The following is a 19,992-nucleotide window of genomic DNA, read 5'->3' as shown; positions in this document are numbered from 1 at the left end:
ATAACAATGAGGTTGTCACAATACGATACGAGAAACCCGATTACGTACCATTGTGCAAAACACATTTTGACACGATAGCCATAGAGATAAAGAACGACCAAAACGAGAACATGGCATTTAAGTTTGGGAAAGCGATCGTGAAGCTACACTTCAGACGTCGCAAAACTGAATTTTATTAACTAAGCAGAATGGTCGCTGTTAAAAATTATGGCGATCCGGGACTCTATGCGCAATATTATAAATCTCAAGCCGGTAATGGATTACCAGGTTTTCACGGCAGCGCATACATGTACGGCTGCGGTTTAGGCGGTATTTTTCGAAGTCTTTTCAGAAAAGCTGTTCCTCTTTTCCGGAGAGGTTTAGAGTTGGCTAAACCGCATATGAAGACAGCGGTTCGTAATATAGCGAAAGATGTTATCGGGCAAGCCACAACGGCCGTTGTGAATAAGATACACGAGGCGAACCAAGCAAAGCAAGACGGTTCAGGACTAATATATACAAGAAAAGGCGTGTCTAAAAGAAAACGGAAGCGTATGATAACGCTTCCGCCTTGGGACATACCCTTTTTAAATAAAAAACAGAGACGACGCAACTCAAAGAAGAAGAGAAAGCCGAAGAGTGCCGCTGGTGATATTTTTTAAACATGTCTTTCATACACCACGAATCCGTTGAATGTGCAAAAACAGAGCTGGATCTTTTTGACGTGCCCCCGACACAAACTAGCATAGAGAAAAGTCTATACGTCGAAGTTCAACCTTTAGCGGCGTTATCCGACACAGCTCCGCTTGAGTTTTATATAGCAGCCAGCGGTGAACACTACTACGATCTGAACAATACGCTGTTGTACGTGACATGTAAGATCGTACGAACCGATAACACGCCGATACCGCAAGGTGCGCGGGTCGCGCTTATTAATTACCCAATAGCGACTTTATTCAACCAAGTGGATGTAACTTTGGGCGACAGGCTCATATCACAATCCAACAATCTTTACGCATACCGCGCGTACATTGAGACTATATTAAATTACAGCTCGGACGCATTATCAACAAAACACACAACAGGACTATTTTACAAAGATGTGGATGGTGAATTTAACAACACGGCGCTGGACGGCCCGAATACGGGATTCAAAAAACGAGCAGGCGCAACAGCGCAGAGTCGCACTGTTGAACTGCTAGGACCGCTTCACTGCGACCTTTTCCATCAACATAAACTAATTTTAAACGCCGTTGATCTGAAGATTAAACTAACCAGAAACAAAGACGCATTCTGCTTAATGTCGTCTGAGGCGGATGCCTTTAAAATACAGATCACAGCTGCATCCCTGTTCGTGAAAAGAGTTCAGGTCTCACCGGCCGTGCGGATTGGGCACGCGCAGGCTCTGTTAAACGGTAACGCGAAATACGCGATTGACCGCGTTGGGATGAAAATCTACAGCGTACCAACAGGCAGTAGAGTATTTAATCTAGAAAATTTATTTTTAGGTCAAGTGCCGAAAACAGTTATAGCCGGTTTCGTGGATAACGAATCATTTTCAGGAATCCATAACCGGAACCCCCTGTGCTTTGAACATAAAAATGTAAGTTTTGCGTCCCTTTATCTGGATGGAACGCCGCACCCCGCCAAGCCATTTCAACCCGACTTTGAAAGCGGTAATGCTGTAAGAGAGTATATGTCACTCATACAGATCACAAATAAGCAGAAATCTGACAATGGTATACTGATTGACCGCGAAGAGTACCTCAGGGGCTACACGCTATTTGCTTTTGACCTTTCACCAGAACAGGAGTGTGGAGAACACCTTTCCCTGATAAGAACAGGCAATCTACGTGCCGAATTCCGCTTTGCAGAAGCGTTGGACCGGACAGCCAATGTGATAATATACGCTCTATTTGATAACATCATCGAGATTAATCAAAGGCGCGATGTGCTGTACGATTATCTATAAATGAAATAAACTAACACTACGCTGCTGAAAAAATGAACACATTACAGATAAACTGTATTCTGTACGCCGTGCAAAGCACAAGGCATGTTTTTAAAGGAACGTATCCGTGCGATATGTTACCGGTCAGTAAACTGTTGCAATATCCCTGCGCGTTTGTAATCAATACGCATAGCAGCGGGCAGCCGGGTGAGCACTGGTTGGCCGCTTATTTTAACGAACAACGTGAATGTTACTTTTTTGATTCTTACGGGTTAGCCCCTGACAGCCCCCTATTCCCAAAGGCAATAATACATTTTTTAAACTTGAATTCAAAAAGTGTTTATCACCAAAATATGCAGTTGCAAAATTTTAACAGTACCGTTTGCGGTCAATATTACATATACTTTATATTTTACATGTGTAAAAAATACAAATATGTGGATGTACTGGCCCGTTTTAGTGATGACACAAAACGTAATGATTGTTTTGTTTCAAATTTTGAAAGACGACTACCAAGAAGCCATTGTCTGAATCATTATGCATATAGATATATACAGAATTGTGTAACTTGTAACCAGCGTTGTGCGTGAAACGTTTTATGTACAACGTGTCATAACTTGACACGTTGTACATAAAACGTTTCACGCACAACGCTGTGTGTGAAGCGTGTTACGCACAATGTTGTATTGTTTGTGTAACTTGTAATCAACATTCTGTTTGATACGTTTTATGTACAACGCATCATATCTATGATGTTTTTCTAATAAACAACGTTGTTTATTAAACTTTATATCGTGTGCTTGAAATTTCTTCCGTTTACAGCAATAGAAACAAAGAACAAAACGTTGTTTTATAAAGCATAAGCATATTTTATTGATATATGTATATATATATATATATATGGTGGAGGGGGGGGATGAGGTATTTCAAGCGACCAAGGTGTCTAGTCAATAATTGAGAAAAGCAGGTACTATAAAAAATTGAAATTTTAATATTGGGAGTACACTAAAAAAAGGGGGGGTAACATGCAATAAAATGTAATAAAAATATAGCTAGGTTAGTGTAAAAAAGAACTAGGTTTAGACTAAAAAAGACAGTAGGGGTAAATTTGTCAAAAAATCATAAAAGTACATAATAACACTAAAAAAATTTTTAAAAAGCAAAAAATGCATAGGATAAAATACAGAACAGGTGAGGAGAAGTAGCTTATCTTATCAAAGTTTGAGATGAGATCAGAATGTCACCCAACGCGTTTCGTCCCTCATGGACTTCATCAAAGGGTACTATAATGCTAGAGACAGAACCTATTTATGCCTTGAGACTGGGGAAGTAATGCTGACCTCACTTCCTGTTGAGTTAATTGATAGCAGCATGTCTATAATAAAAATGCAATTCTGTGCGGGTGAATTTAAAGAGGATAAGATGGAGACCATAGCTAGTATATTTTCTAATTAAAACGAGTCATGATTAGGGTTTAAAACGTCAGAAACATGTGTAATAAGTCACTTCCGGTCCGGAGTCTGTTGCTGATAACATCCGCTCCAAGTCTGCCATACTTCCGCCCCGCTTCCGGCGGCATTGAAACGCTTCTGCGCATGCGCCTGGTGGGCACAGGCGTGATGAACTCAATTGTTTCCTTTGCTTTTTACTCGGAGCGGCGGCCATCTTTTTGGTTGGTAATATGAAATACGTCACAGTGCTTCTTACTTGGAGCGGCGGCCATCTTGTTGGTTGGTTACATAAAAAAATGTCACAGTGCTTCCGTGAAAGTGATATTCAAAAAACGTGAATGCATCCATTAATGCGGTGTGGCTCCCCAGCGGGTATATAGAAGGAAAAGAAAATTGCTTAATTCAGATGGCAATAAAAACGGAGGACAATGCAAAGAAATAAGTTATATATAGAGGAGAAAAAATTGAAGCATATTTAAAGAACTGAAATTAGGAACGATCAGATATATATATGATATACATATGAATACTAATGAATGGAACAGTATACAAACATTTGTAAGGGGGCAGGAATAAATATAAAATATAAAAAAAAAAAAAAATATTAAAATATATAAAAAAATGAAAAATATATATACAAAAGGAAAAGAAGATGTATATAAATAGAAAATGCTTGATGCGCAAGTGGAGTGTCCACGAGTAAACGGAATGAGGATCTGAGTGAAGGGAAGGCATTAGGGAAGGGGGGGGGGGAGGGGGGGGGGGGGAGGGGGGGGGAAAGGCAAGGAAACAAAAATTGTTTTGGGAACCAAGTAGGTGAACCAAGTAGGTGAACGGGTGGTAACGTTAGAAAGATGAGGATGTGGCTATCGAGACGAGGTCCATAAGTACTATAGATGAAATACAATCATATATGTACGTAGTCCACTGAGAGTTTGTCCGAAGTTTCCCCTCTTTTGCCTAAGTGATTACAACACCCGGTATCCCAAGGAGGTCTCCCATCCTTGTACTGACCGGGCCCATCCTTGCTTAGCTTCCAAGATCGGACGTTGTTGGGCGTCCCCAAGGAGGTATGGTTGTAATATTTATGGCTAGGTTGGAAACATATTCCTCTCATTTCATATAATGATGATATTTGTCCAGTACTTAAAGAAATATGGAGGAATAGAATACAGGAATTAGCAAAGTGGGATGAGAGATGTAGGGGTGTAGAGTAAATAAGGTGAATTTTTAACAAATGGTGGTAAGTGGAAATAAGCTTAAGGGTGGGAGTAGCTTAAATTACAAAAAAGGTGCTATCTCGTACCCTTCGTTGAAACCATCCGGATGGAGAGTGTTGAGTTCGTATATCCAATACATCTCTCTCCTAGAAAGGAGATTTGAAAGGTCTCCACCTCGGGCTCCCAGTGCTACTAGTTCAATGCCTTTGTACGTTAATGTCTCTGGATCCGAGTTATGGAAAAGGTGGAAATGTTTGGAAACTGCATGGGTGAGGACTTTATTCTTGATATTCCTAACATGTTCCTGGATACGTATTTTAAGGGGTCTTTTAGTTTTTCCTATATACTTCAATTTACATGGACACTCCAGAATGTAGATTACTGACATGGTGTTGCAATTAATGAATTGTTTGATCTGATACTCTTTTTGGGTTTGAGTATTTTGGAAGAACTTTCTGTTAGGATGGAGGTATCTACATATGTTGCATCTCCCGCATTTGAAGCTTCCTTTGCATTTTGGCATTGTGCTTTTGGCTGGTGGATTCTTCAACATGCTAGGGGCTAGTGTGTCTTTGAGACTACGAGACTTGCGGAAGACCATTTTTGGCTCTTTGGTGAGGTAATTCTTCAATATGGGGTCCATAAGGAGTATATTCCAATGTTTCTTGAGGACCTTCTTAATGAGATTCTCGTGTCTACTGTATGTTGTAACGAATTTCACTGTTTCTTCCTTGGCGTTCTTTGTTTTGTACTTGAGAAGATCCGTTCTTTCTGCAGCTTTGGCCTTGAAGGTGGCTTCTTCCAAAAGTCGGTTCGGGTACCCCTTGTCTTTGAATCTTCCTTTATACACTTCAAGTTGTTGATCTCTGTCCTCGGTCTTCTTACAGTTCCGTGTTATTCTTGTGAATTGGGATAGGGGAGTATTGTCTTTCCATTGTTTGCGGTGATTGCTCTTGTAGTGGACGTAGCTGTTCATGTCTACCTTCTTTATGAAGTTACTTGTGATAATTTCCTCTCCTGAGTGTGTTAAAATCAGATCCAGGAATTCAATCCGTTCTGTATCTACATTGGCAGTGAACTTAAGGTTCATGGTATTAGACGAAATATACGTTAAAAATTCGTTAAAACATAACTGGTCACCTTCCCATATTATAATGATGTCATCTATGTAGCGTTTGTAGAAAATGATGTTTCGTTGGTACGGGTGATTGTTAAAAATGAATTCCTTTTCCCACTGCCCCATGAACAAATTAGCAAAACTAGGTGCAAAAATCGTGCCCATGGCGGTTCCGCATATTTGAAGATAAAACACATCTAAAAAGGTAAAATAATTGTGTTTAAGTATAAAATTCATGAGCTCACATAAAAACAGTCTATGGTCTTCTGTAATTTCAGGATCCGAAGAAAGGACATTATTACATGCCTCAATTCCCTTATCATGCTCTATACAGGTGTAAAGGGATTGTACGTCTATTGTGGCCCACCTGTATGTGTCTTTCCATTGTAATGTTTCCAAAAGGTTCAAGACAGATGTGGTATCTTTCAGGAAGGCCGGTAATTCCATTACATACTTCCTCAGGAATATATCCACGTATTCCGACAGGTGTGAAGTCAAAGAGTCAATACCAGCCACAATTGGTCTACCAGGAGGTTTGTCCATAGACTTGTGTATTTTCGGGAGAAAATAAAATATGGGGGTAGTGGGGTTGGAATTGAGGAGGTACTGGTATTCATCCTTCGTAAGTATCTCCTTTCTGAAGGCTTTTAGAAGCATTACCCTCAGGTCTTCCACAAACTGTTCTTTCGGATCACAGGGCAGTGGCACATATGATGTCTGATCCCCTAACAATCTGAGTGCTTCGGTGACGTATGCTTCTCTGTCCATAATGACCAACCCCCCCCCTTTGTCAGCAGATTTTATAACTATGTTGTGATTATCTTGTAACTGTTTTATAGCTTCCGTCTCCCTGTTGGAGAGGTTCTTCTCCTTTATAGATGGAATGTTGGCCTCACACAGATCCTTCTTTACCAGCTCGTAAAAAAGACCCACATTATGACCTTTTGATTCCAATGGGTAGAATTTAGATGTGGGTTTCAAGCCTGATTTTGATTGTTCATAGTTTTGTATCACCGCATCTTCTTTTTTCAGAAAATGTCGTTTAAGGGTAATTTTCCTTATGAATTTATTCAAATCGATGAAAACCTCGAACTTATTCATACCCTTTGTAGGTGCGAATGAAAGGCCTTTGTTAAGCAGTGTAGTCTCATGATTTGTCAAATTATGGCTAGACAAATTGAAGATGCCCTTAGGTGTGGGTTGTTCTAGACTAGATTTCGTTTTTTGTACAGTCTTGACCCTCCTACCTCCCCGACATCCTCTTCGTCTTCCAGTCTTCTTTTGCGTGGTGACGTATTCTTCGTTCTTGCCGGTGTTTTTGTAGTGTCTCGGTGGTGGTGGTTCGTACCTTTCGATAAAAAAGACTCCTCAGTATTAGAATCGAGTCTCCGTAGTGTTGTGAATTTATTACTAGTTTCGAAATTATGAGGTTCCTGGGTCTCCTTGTTTTTGTTCCTAGGACCATTGGGTTTCCTGGGAACCGTTTTCCAATATTCCCTTCTGCCTTGTGGAGCCATATGGCCTCCTCCAGAAAAGCGGCTCCAATTCTTAATCATGTTATTTTCATAGTCGTGTCTGTCTCTAGCGAATTTCTTTTCTTTGTTCTTAATGACCTCATCTTCAATGCGATCGAGTTTTTTATTTAACACCTTTTCGTTAATCCTGAAGTCCTCCTTGTCTTTATGTACTTCCATTTTATTCTCAGCCTCTTTAATGTCAGCTTCTAGGTCTGAGATAATGCGTTTTTTCTCCGTGATCAATAATTTCATGAGAGATATAGAACAATTATGTAGAGTCTTGTCCCATTCTTGTACGAATTCTTGGTTATCCTTCCCAAAGGTGGGCTGTTTCGTAATCCTGAGCCCCCTGGGGACTCTGTTGACGCTGACATAATGTTCCAACCCCCTAATATCCCACCATGCTTTAACCTCCTTGGTCAGTAGTCTCTCAATGTTCCAGAACATACTATCCAAGTCGTTAGAGGTGGGTACAGTTTCGGGGGTAATAGTCTCATTGAAAATTTTTTGGCAGAGGTTACTCCTTTTATTAGTGCGTTCATTTATTCCAAACATACTGTGTTCAATACTGGTTCACTCCAGGCAGCTGGAAGCAATAATACCAAAGGAAAAGATGTGTACAGAAGAAGCTAGCAGCGCCAAAAATACAGTATCTATGTTAATAAACAACAGTATAGGAATAATATATATGCTCTGTAATAAGTATCAGAACAACACCTGTTGGACACTCCCTTATGCAATTTAGGGCGTCAGCTTGGGTACCTCAAAGAAATTGTAAGCACTGGTATGTATGCCTACTAGTTCCTAAAAATGGTGGAGGGGGGGGATGAGGTATTTCAAGCGACCAAGGTGTCTAGTCAATAATTGAGAAAAGCAGGTACTATAAAAAATTGAAATTTTAATATTGGGAGTACACTAAAAAAAGGGGGGGTAACATGCAATAAAATGTAATAAAAATATAGCTAGGTTAGTGTAAAAAAGAACTAGGTTTAGACTAAAAAATACAGTAGGGGTAAATTTGTCAAAAAATCATAAAAGTACATAATAACACTAAAAAATTTTTTAAAAAGCAAAAAATGCATAGGATAAAATACAGAACAGGTGAGGAGAAGTAGCTTATCTTATCAAAGTTTGAGATGAGATCAGAATGTCACCCAACGCGTTTCGTCCCTTTGATGAAGTCCATGAGGGACGAAACGCGTTGGGTGACATTTTTTTTAGTGTTATTATGTACTTTTATGATTTTTTGACAAATTTACCCCTACTGTATTTTTTAGTCTAAACCTAGTTCTTTTTTACACTAACCTAGCTATATTTTTATTACATTTTATTGCATGTTACCCCCCCTTTTTTTAGTGTACTCCCAATATTAAAATTTAAATTTTTTATAGTACCTGCTTTTCTCAATTATTGACTAGACACCTTGGTCGCTTGAAATACCTCATCCCCCCCCTCCACCATTTTTAGGAACTAGTAGGCATACATACCAGTGCTTACAATTTCTTTGAGGTACCCAAGCTGACGCCCTAAATTGCATAAGGGAGTGTCCAACAGGTGTTGTTCTGATACTTATTACAGAGCATATATATTATTCCTATACTGTTGTTTATTAACATAGATACTGTATTTTTGGCGCTGCTAGCTTCTTCTGTACATATATATATATATAACACGGTAAAGATGCATTTAAAACATTACATAAAATATTATTGACATAAGTTAAACATTGTGGCGCAAAATACCAACACAAAATACAGTGTATAAAAATAATATAAATTAGTTATATGTTATAGTTTCAGCCACTGTGAATCCTGAAATAGATTTACGGATCTTTTCCTAGGCAGTAAGTAACCGTGCGGTGTTGTTAAACCTGGGGGACTTAAAACATTTATTCGCCCTTTGTTAAGGGTTTGTAACGACATGGGCGATGTCACAGCGCCATCAGAGTCATCCTGCATCTCAGCTTTTAATCGTTCTAAACACATTCTATTCCCCGCATTGGCTATGACGGTTGAGGGAATATTCAATTCAGACATAGCCCGCATAAATTCAGGCCAACCATTCGGTATATTACGGATCGACACACCGTTACTTTGCGTGATGCTTCTTATTAAATCTAACATGTTGGAACCAGGCACAGTGACGCCTTTGTACAGAAACTCCCCTTTACTGTTCCAGTCTGTGATGTGTTTAGAGCGTGTCATTTTACTCAATAGTATTTCACAGTTTTTCTTATACCGGTCATTAACACCGCTCAAAAGCTCATGATAAACAGCATCGGGGGCAATAGGCTGTGTCGTATTATTTGATTCATCAACAGATTTTGCAACGGGTGATAAAAGAGCTAAAGTTGACATTTCACTATCAGCCTGCTTACTCAACACCAGGTATCTCTGCAACAACATTGTATATCGCTTTGCTTTTTCATATTCTGATAAATCATTATTCTGTAGTATTTTCACGATCTCTACATCTAGACCGTGCGTTGCTGTTTTACGTATGTCGTCGCTGTTCGTTTTATTATGTAAACGTTCTATCTGATTCTGAGGCACCAGATACATTTTCTCAGCGTACTCCATCAGCGATTAGACAATAGACCTGTAATTAGCGGTATAGCAAAACCAAGCAGCGAGCCGATAAAACCCCCCGACTGTTTAACCAGACTCTTCTTTTTTCCAATGGCACATTTCTTATTACAAAGTGATTTTATAAGCACACGCTTCTTTTTAAGGTAGTTCAGCTGCCGTTGAGACAGCGGTATTTTGCCTTTAAGCGTGTTGAGCGCTATCTCACAAATAGCCGTGACTAAATCGTTTGAAGCGTTGGATAAAATAGCATTTCTTTGGATTGGTGTTGCTTTAATTAACGTTTTTAAAAGCACCCAATTACGTCTTATCCGCCCCGACATGTTCACCGTTGTTAGAATGGCAACAAATGACTAAAGGTTGTACTGTTATAGCTTTATAGAACCACGCTTCTTAATGACAAAAGCGACAGGCTTGTCTGGTGGGAATAAGCCGCTTCGTAAACGATAATCGTCAAGAGCGTTGTTTCTTAAATCAACCAGCAAATACCCATAAGGGGCAGCCGTTGCGGATTCATAGGATTCGAGAAAAAAACGATGTTTCGATGGGTACATTTGTCTAGCCAGAATGCCCACCTGCATTTTATCCCTGGGGTTTTTGAACAGGACCATATATTTTGTGTTTAAATGTATAGTTCTGCTCTTTTTACCTTGACAAAATATGTTTTGGACAAGGTACAGGATACTGAGATTACGATGATGTACATACTTTGTGAAAGCCTTCTCAACCTCAGAATTATTACTTGCCGCGTCCATCAAATCATCAATCACTGTTAAATTAACCTTATCAGGGGGAAAAAGTTGATCATCGCTAAAAGACTCTGGTAACCCCTCTATAAAGCGCGTACCGGGGTAATCACGCAGAAGTTGGTCGTATATAGGTTGCCAACAGGTGTAAAACCAAACAACATTATCAGGTACATGAGTCATATGTGTTGCAGCGTGTTGCAACAGCGTTTTGACAAAATAACTTTTACCCGAATTGGACGGCCCCGCTAAAATACATGAGAAAGGGTGTTGAAATCTGGTGTCCATCTTAATAGCCGAACGGCAGTGTTGTGAAGTTGTCCGTAAGAGCCCGTTTAGTATAAACACACCTTTGCGTCTTCTGCAAAGTACGCGTCTCTATCTGCCAGCACTTTTTCACACGTACTATACCGGGTTGACGGATCACAACCTTTTTCTGGTCATCGCCTTCGGGGTTTAAAGGATAATCTAAGACCAGTTCTTTCAGGCTGTCAAAGTTAACGTGCTGCGCATTATCAACATTGAGCGTTATACCTTTAACTTTTAAACAGGTCTTTCCGTTGTTTAGTCGATAGCCGTATGACTTGGGACCGGCTGAGACAAATTCTGTTATATGGGTGCCTGTGGGCAGTTCGCTGGTCAACTCACCTAAATAATCACCCAATGGCGGGCTCCAGTCACCGGGTCTACTGACAAAAATTACAGAATCGGTGTCGTGATAAAGACATCTATCTTGTAATCTATACAGTAGTTTGTACAGTTCAACACGTGCATAAGCAGTTGTAAAGATAGCTATAGTTACATTTGAAATTGCACCCCTGGTGTAATGGTCTTTGGCATACTTCCAATTTACCATAACTGTATCATCGTCAATAAAATCCAAAGCGGACACGTCATAGTACGGTAAGAACGCGTATTCAAAAAGCTTGTCGGGGTCGGTCACTAGACACGTATTGGGCATGTTGCTACGTTGACCAAATTTACCCCATAAGGAATTTAAAAACAATTTTGAAATTTGTCTTTTAGCGGGGTTGATTTCTATGTGTTCGGGTCGTAAAGACAAGCCTTCATTTTTTTGATAGGCGTCTATATACTCTTGGCGTTTCTCGGCGTCTGTACACCATTCGGGATAACCAGAGGCCTCTTGTTTATCCCTGAGGTGCGTTTTAATGTAGCCTGAAAACAATTTGTCAGATCTCTCATCAAAATGCCACACCTCATAGATTTTACATACCTTGTACCCCATTTCTACAGCCAAGTTTAGTTCCACGGTACACCATGTACCGATGAGCGCACGTTTTTCTGAATCATGAACGCACGGCTCAGTCTGTCCAGACTCAGCGCATGTGCGACATAATGGAAACATTAACTTGCCGCCCATTTTAACTGGCAGAACCGGAAAGAATAGGCCACGAGGTGGGTAAACTTTAACCCTGGCAAAACCGAAATACTTTGTGACATCACCAAAGTCCTTATAAATAATGCGTGGGTGCTGTATAGGATACGTTTTGGTTTTATTAACATACGGATAGAGGCTGGTGAAATCAAAATAGTGTATTTTTTCATCACAGCCTGTTTTGTGATACAGCTTTATGGCGTTTGTGCGCCCGCCATAAAGCGCATCACGTGGCTCCAAGGGTTCGGGTAAATCTTTACCCTTCAGAAAAGCCTGTAGATCCGCATCAGAATCTAGCATAGACTTCCATTCACAACCCCAGATTTCACGTATCTGAAATCCACAACTTTTAAGGTAGTGCAACTTTACCTGCGTCTTGTGGTGTAATTGACCGTAGGTCATTTTAGTCAGTTTGTTTTTATCATCGGCGTTGTAACAAGCACCACAGCCGTGGTAAAAACAACCTTGGAATTCAAATGCAGTGGGTGTTCCGTTAATCACGGCATAACCATCCAGGCTGTATTTACCAACTTTCTTCTCACCCCCTTGTAAAGCGTGTCTTATACTCACCCCTTCTTTGTGTTCTATGTACATTAACCACTGTATGGCGGGCGTTGAGTAACGCTTCTGCGTCTTGTGATAGTTATCACCCGGTACAAGCGCCAGTGTCTTTTCCTGTAAAAATTTACACCGGTACATGGCCATGCATACGCTCGCCAACGTAACTAATTGAAAAGCCTCGATGTGACGTTTAACCACAACCTTTTTTTTTTTCTTTGTTATTAGAAACTCCTGTTCTGTCATGGATATAACAGCAGATCTGAAAGCATCACAAGCTTTTTGTAATATTTTCACATCGTCTTTACAATATCGCACGAGCTCTTTTTGAAAGTTAAACGGTTTGTGTACACACTGTTTATACCAAGCTGTAAACTCAGATAATTCATCAGGCATCATGTATTGTGGACCAAAATACTCTATTGACGGCATAGTTCCTATGTAATTTTGGTTATCAGCTGTGTTAAAAAAATGTGGGAAATAACCTTTGGTACCGTCAAACCCCATCGCCTTTGGTAACTTGCTAAGCCGCATGGGTAAAAAATTTAAAGAGTCGATAAATCTTATCTTCAAATCTTTTACCGTGATGCACATTATGTTGCCGCCTCTAGATAATAATTCAATCTTTAATTTCTCCTTAATCAGCTGGCGCAGCACAAAATATGCATCATAGCGACCTGCATTATGGGCTATGAATGTGTAATGCTCAAATTTTGGTTTCATGAATGTCTTTACAAAGTCTTCGATACATGCAACACCCTTAAACTCCCAGTCTTTCTCCCCCATTAATGTTAAAGCGTAACAGTAGTTTGGTATGTGCACACCTGTCTCCTGCATACACTCAAAATCATAAAAGATGTATTTCTTTGTGGGCTCTTCCGGCTTGATGGTTTGTATATAGCACAAATGGTTCGAAAAACCATCAACGAACACCTTACAAATGGGACACTTTAGGCCTCGGCAGTTATGATCTGTTCGCCTGTAGAGACAACACTTGTCACAATATACATGTTCAAGACAGGATATTTTGTGATCAAGAGCTAAAGCTTTGTGTAGCTCTAAACACTCGTTTGATCGACAAAATACCCTACACAACGAACACCTTAAAGCCGTCACACCATCGTCAATACAATCCGGCCTGTGACAAGCCTTACAAAAGAAAAGACAATCGTGATTATTTTTATGATGGTAAGCGCTATGACAACGGATGCAATAATATCGGGCTCCAAGAAACGCTTTGATATCGAGTATCCCATAAAAGTGACAATCGTGATATAGCACAAACAGCGTGTCTTTGTAACGACTGTCCGTACTGTAGTATTTCCAATCATTTTGACTATAATAGAGGAGATTGATTGAGACATTTAAATAATTTTCAAAAATTGCAACATCGCTAAAGCTGACCACTTTATCAAGCGGCAGATTCAAAGCTTTATGTAGTTGGATCGCTCTCTCCTGTATTACATGATCATCGGCATTGTTACCTTTATCCAGAAGTTTACAGACGCTAGCGGCCAAACACAGGTTATTACCTATGCGTCTGAAGTCATAGAGATATCTCTTTCTTTTATTTATTATTAAACTTTGGGGCAGGCGTTGTAAACTACGCCCAGTCAAGCTAGACCCTGATCTGTTTCTAAAAATACTGATCACAAATCTTAAGCCTGTGGATAATAAGAATTCAGCGTTACTTTGAAGCGTGTTTGTAATCTGATTCAAAAAACTGGCCGCGTCTAATGTTTCTTGCGGCTTACGATGCGAATAGATGGCATTGTGTAACCCACCCCCCTCCAATCTAAGCTGAACGCGGTCGGCCGGATCCACGCCCGCAAGGACACCATCGAGCATGGCCTGTATAGCCGTATGAATGGCTCGAACCCCCTCTACAAATGATGTAACCCTGTCCAAATTAACAAACCGATAGTGCCTGTGGTACTCAACGGCTCTGAAATGCGGTCGTTGTCGTTCATAACTGTTAATTGCCTCTAAGTATACATGTTGCCGACCTTCGTCATTACCGGGTGACTCAACACTGTCTGCATCATCATATATGGGGCTTGCATTGCGCTCAATATTGTCAGCCTGTGATTCGTCATTCGGTAATGCTTGGGGTGGCGATTGATCTATATCTACATACATTGCACTCTGCGTCCCGCCTACCACATGTTCCCTGTGCCGCTTGCGCTTTCTCAATCTGGTTAATGTTGTTACAGCCTGTTTCACCTTTGCGCGTCGGAATAACTGTGAGATCCTGTATGTTAAACAAGGTTTAATTCGTGGTTTTTTTTTTTTTTTACAGGCATTTAAATTTAAAACACGTTTCAAACCATTGCCTAGCATGCCTAGTCACGGATCAGTTTCATTTATTTCTGCAAAATGATGTATGTTGGCTTTAATAAATTCAGTTGTCTTAACCGACCGATCTATGTATTTTGACATGACATTCATATACGTCTCAACAACTTCTTTAACAATGTCTTGTTTACATTTACTACCGTGGCACACACCTTTAATGTGTTTTAACAAGTATCCGGCTTTTACGCCCATGTTCTCAACATCTTCCCGTATCTTACCCAACAACGCGTAAAATTGTATTTCAGCGTCTTGGCCTAATTGTTCTGAATTTTGACATTCATCAACTATGTCGGGCGCTAGCCCTCGCGCCGGTACACAAGCATCAGCCGATGCGTGTACCAGGGCTGTCGTTGTAAAAATATTGGGAATTGATGTTACACAATCAACCGTTGTAGTATCACCAGGTATTCCTGCAACGGCTGATAATACTTCATCAGAACTATTCTGCGGATCTTGTGTCGTTGACTCTACACAGTTTGTAATAAGCTCTTGCCCATTTATGTCATCAATATCTGATATCACAGGATTACCAGCTATGTGTCTTGTTTCTGTTTCAGAGCAATCCTGTGTATCGGTAATAGTAATGACATCGGCTTGCGACATTTGCTTAACATTACTTCTTGAGTCAATATTTGATAACAAACCAATGCCTGCTATGTGCCTTGTTTCTGTTTCAGAACAAACCTGTGTATCTGGAATTGTGATTACAGCGGATTGCGACAATTGCTTAACATTACTTCTTGAGAGACGCGATGCCCTCTTAACCTTTACAGTCTTTGTATTACCAGCGACATCCCGGTCTGCAGTGTTAAACGCTGTGTGTTTTGATGTTACAGCAACATCATTACTTACGCATGATACAGTTTGTAACGCGATCCTTCTCCGTTGCGGCTTATCATTTTCGGAATATGACAATTTTCTTTTCAGATCTGTAAATGTTGAATTATGACTTCTCTCATTCGTTCTTGGTCGAGCTGGCTTTCGTTTGTTCGGGACGATACAGCCGTTATGCACAGCCATAACTGATGACCTAGCAACGCCCTTATGTACAATTGCCGGCGTTACGAATTGATGGTTCTCCGCTTCAGCGGCGGTTGTGCGTTTTGATATTTTCCCGCTTGTACTAGGCCTGTGTATCTGCGCGCATGTATCACTGACTGTTGGTATCAAAGGAGCATAGCGTCTTGCTACAGCGTCATCTGTAATACATATATTATAAAATAAATATAAACGACTCTGCATGTAAATCAGTATTTAAATCACCGCATAACAATATACCATATGACAGTGTTTGATTACACACCTGCTGCTGCGAATTGATGGCTTTCCGTTTCAGCGGCGGTTGTGCGTTTTGATATTTTCCCGCTTGTACTAAGACGGTGTATTTGCGCTACTGTATCACTGCCTGTTGGTATCGTCGGCGCATATCGCATTGCTACAGCGTCATCTGTAATACATATATTATAAAATAAATATAAACGACGCTGCCTGAAAATCAGCATTTAAATCAACGCATAACAATATACCATATAACAGTGCTTGATTAGACACCTGCTTTATATTCGAATGTTTTAGCACGACCCCCTGTCGCGTGTGGGAAAAACGGTTGCTCATCAACAACATTGCTGTTCTGTATAGAGGTGTTGTGACAATAATCAGGTTTGTTCAATATATCCCGTAGAATACCATCAGCCGTCGCATCATCCATTTTTGTGGCATCTTTAGCCGGTGAAAAAATGAAAAAAAAAAAAAAATTACATACGGTATAAAATTAGAATAACATGAAAAAGCGATTCATTACTGAGAATATAAAGTGTGTACAGTTGACAACAAATCAGCACAACTGTACAAGGTTTATTTTTAATTCTTTAGCCGTGGAAAAATAAATAAATGAATAAAAAATAAAAAAATAAAATAAAATAAAAAATAAATAAAGATATCATGTTACTCACAATCTGGCGCCAATTCCAAAATATTATTAAAATCCGGTATAGCGCTGAAGTCTAAGCCAAAGGGACTATCAACAGACAAATCGAAATTCTCTGTATTTGTGATTACTGTCAAATCGGGGGAAATAAAAATGAGAAAATAATAATTATTTAATAATTACTATTTAATAATTACTTATCAATGTATCCAGACTGTTGTACGTTCATACTATTTAAACTTTTAAAAATGAACAAATTGTAGACCTTGACTATAATTTCATACTATTTAAACTTGAAATATAAATAAAAACGCGTCAATGTCATTTATAGACATAGCTTACTTTGAGAGGTTTGATAACTTGGCAAAGCCTCATCATCATCATCAGAAGAAGAAGGTCTGTTTCTAACCATGAAAGCGTTTTTGCTGTTGATGTTCTGCATTGTCTGTCTCTGAACCAATAATGAAAATGAGAGACGGTTAATATCTATCAAACGAATTAGTTGAAATAATGTGTTGGCGCATTCCCAAAATGAACCACTAGATGTCGCTATTACCACATATTTAAATAACCTTCAGACAGCCACATTATTAAAAGCCGGCGGCGCATTCCCAAAATGAACCACTAGATGTCGCTATTACCACATATTTAAATAACCTTCAGACAGTCACATTATTAAAAGCCGGCGGCGCATTCCCAAAATGAACCACTAGATGTCGCTATTACCACATATTTAAATAACCTTCAGACAGTCACATTATTAAAAGCTATATGTTCTATGTGTTACAATGCATCGCTAAACAGCAACATCAATGTGGGTATACCCACAAAAAGAAGTAGTAAAAACGTAGCATTTCACATATGAGTTCATACTGCGCTTTGCAACTGTCCAATAGGTTTGAAATATTAACATATTATACATGTATGCCTAAAAACAAAGGATGCAATGGCAGGGCAGAATCGTGTAACAGTGTGTATATCGTGGCATAGAGCCCACATATTTAAACAGCCTTCAGAGCCATATTTGTAAAATAAATAAATAAATAAAAAAAAATAAAAAAATAAAAAAAAAAATGCAATATGTATAAATATAATAATAATAATAATAATAATAATAATAATAATTATGATAATAATAATAATAATAATAATAATAATAATAACAACACTTACCATTATAACTTCAAGTGTGTATAGCGGTGCAGCTTCAGTTGAAATTTCTTCTCAGTGCACATCAGTGCTGTGTCCTGTTCTTATAACACTGGCTGTGAGCCATATGGCCCCCACCAACCTGTGGTACGCCGTCCCACATTTCCAAGATGCTTGGGGCGGGACTTTTAAATATATAAACTCTAGTCTATAATTTAGTAATTGTGATAATTATTTTCAGTTACAATAAAGATATAATCTTTTAGCTGTTTCTTAAATGTCATACACAGCGCATCAAACGCATACCAAATACATTTATATTATATATACAGAAGGAAAAAAATAAATAAATTAAAAAAAAAAAAAAAAAATCCTGAGTGGTCTAAACTACTTGTATAGATTGAATGGAAGTCATTCCAAATGGGTATATCTTATACTGTAGAATATGAGGCTCATAAAAAGCTCATAAATTATTTAATAATAAAATTAATTCATAAAAAGCATTATACAGAAGTTCTTATGAACTAATGTACATGAATACAAAATTATTTTATGATTCCATAAATATACACTGGCTTACTGATTTGTAGCTAAAATTACAATATTAATTCATAAAAAGCATTATACAGAAGTTCTTATGAACTAATGTACATGAATACAAAATTATTTTATGATTCCATAAATATACACTGGCTTACTGATTTGTAGCTAAAATTACAAAAAATATTGTCTAAAATTACTTTCAGGTTGTGTGTATAAGGCGCACAGGCAATATAAATGCATTCTGTGCATAGCTTTAGGACCCATCACCATGATATCTCATTATGGTATGTAATTAATCCAAAAGATGGAAAAATCCGATTTGAGTCAACACATAACCCTGTAGGTGGTGCTAATGTTCCTCTACAGAGATAACAATCGAAAATGGTCATGGTCAAATTGTACATCGTGGCTTCTGAGGGGTTTCTGTGACATTTAAAATGACCTTTTAAATTAGTACCATGTGTGATGAACCCTTGCTTCTAAGAAATGGTCATGGTCAAATTGTACATCGTGGCTTCTGAGGGGTTTCTGTGACATTTAAAATGACCTTTTAAATTAGTACCATGTGTGATGAACCCTTGCTTCTAAGAAATGGTCATGGTCAAATTGTACATCGTGGCTTCTGAGGGGTTTCTGTGACATTTAAAATGACCTTTTAAATTAGTACCATGTGTGATGAACCCTTGCTTCTAAGAAATGGTCATGGTCAAATTGTACATCGTGGCTTCTGAGGGGTTTCTGTGACATTTAAAATGACCTTTTAAATTAGTACCATGTGTGCCAAGCTTGATGTTTCAACTGCTGGAATGTGTGATGCTTGAATGTGTACAGCCTAATCCATGTGAAATAAGACGGTCTGTAACTACCTGGTTTTAACACTGTGTAATATGCATCTTTCATCCGCCTGATTTGACGCGCTGCGTTGCGTGACATTCTGCGACTGGTGCTGCTTGACACTCTGTGACTGGTGTTACGCAATAATTTTTAATACGGTTTAATATCGAACACTATCAATTTATATAAATTTTTATATTAAGCGATATAAAACACTATCATTTAATATTAAAAGGGGGCGGGTCCTAGGAGAAGTGGGTGTGGTACCTGTCAAGTTTGACAGAAAGGTTGACTTTATCTACTGACAATATATATAGAGTTGGTTTATGTGTTCTGGCTTCCTATTGTCCCCGCACGGGTAGATGTGCCCAGAGATGTGTGCAGTGATCCTAGCACAGACCGCTCAGCACACATCTTTTCCCGCTCAGCACAGCCCGATGTGTGCTGAGCGAGGAGGGGGGGGGGGCTCATTTCACCCAGCGTTGAAAATGAGCGACCTGCTAGATTCGGCCAAATCTAGCACCAGCGATAGCGCTGCGTGGATCCGCTCATCGCTGTCACTGTGGGGGTACACACGGAGAGATCCGTGCTTAAAATCTAAGCAATCTAGTTAGATTGCTTAGATTTTAAGCATGGATCTCTCCGTGAGTACCCCTCTTTAGTT

The 19,992-nt window shown here is 39.2% G+C and overlaps 1 protein-coding gene, 1 long non-coding RNA gene and 1 pseudogene across 2 annotated transcripts in view; all 3 read right to left on the bottom strand.

Moving 5' to 3' along the window:
• Positions 1-19,992, bottom strand: part of LOC134965042 (uncharacterized) — a 79,434-nt gene that overhangs the window by 42,267 nt on the left and 17,175 nt on the right. The gene's annotated exons all lie outside the window — the stretch shown is intronic.
• Positions 4,347-4,465, bottom strand: LOC134968344 (5S ribosomal RNA; annotated as a pseudogene).
• On the bottom strand, positions 14,150-18,300 carry LOC134966108 (uncharacterized). The gene is made up of 6 exons (XM_063942594.1): positions 17,976-18,300; positions 17,145-17,253; positions 16,828-16,932; positions 16,427-16,594; positions 16,179-16,322; positions 14,150-16,074 (listed from the first exon to the last, which is right to left on the bottom strand). Exons 1-6 carry the CDS (start codon positions 17,976-17,978, stop codon positions 14,867-14,869), a joined length of 1,737 nt encoding a protein of 578 aa, XP_063798664.1. The 5' UTR covers positions 17,979-18,300; the 3' UTR covers positions 14,150-14,866.

Source organism: Pseudophryne corroboree, chromosome 10 (assembly GCF_028390025.1).
Source record: "Pseudophryne corroboree isolate aPseCor3 chromosome 10, aPseCor3.hap2, whole genome shotgun sequence".
Classification (NCBI taxonomy): Eukaryota; Metazoa; Chordata; class Amphibia; order Anura; family Myobatrachidae; genus Pseudophryne; species Pseudophryne corroboree.
The sequence above is the reverse complement of the archived record's forward strand: the minus strand, read 5'-3'. Positions and strand labels throughout refer to the sequence as shown.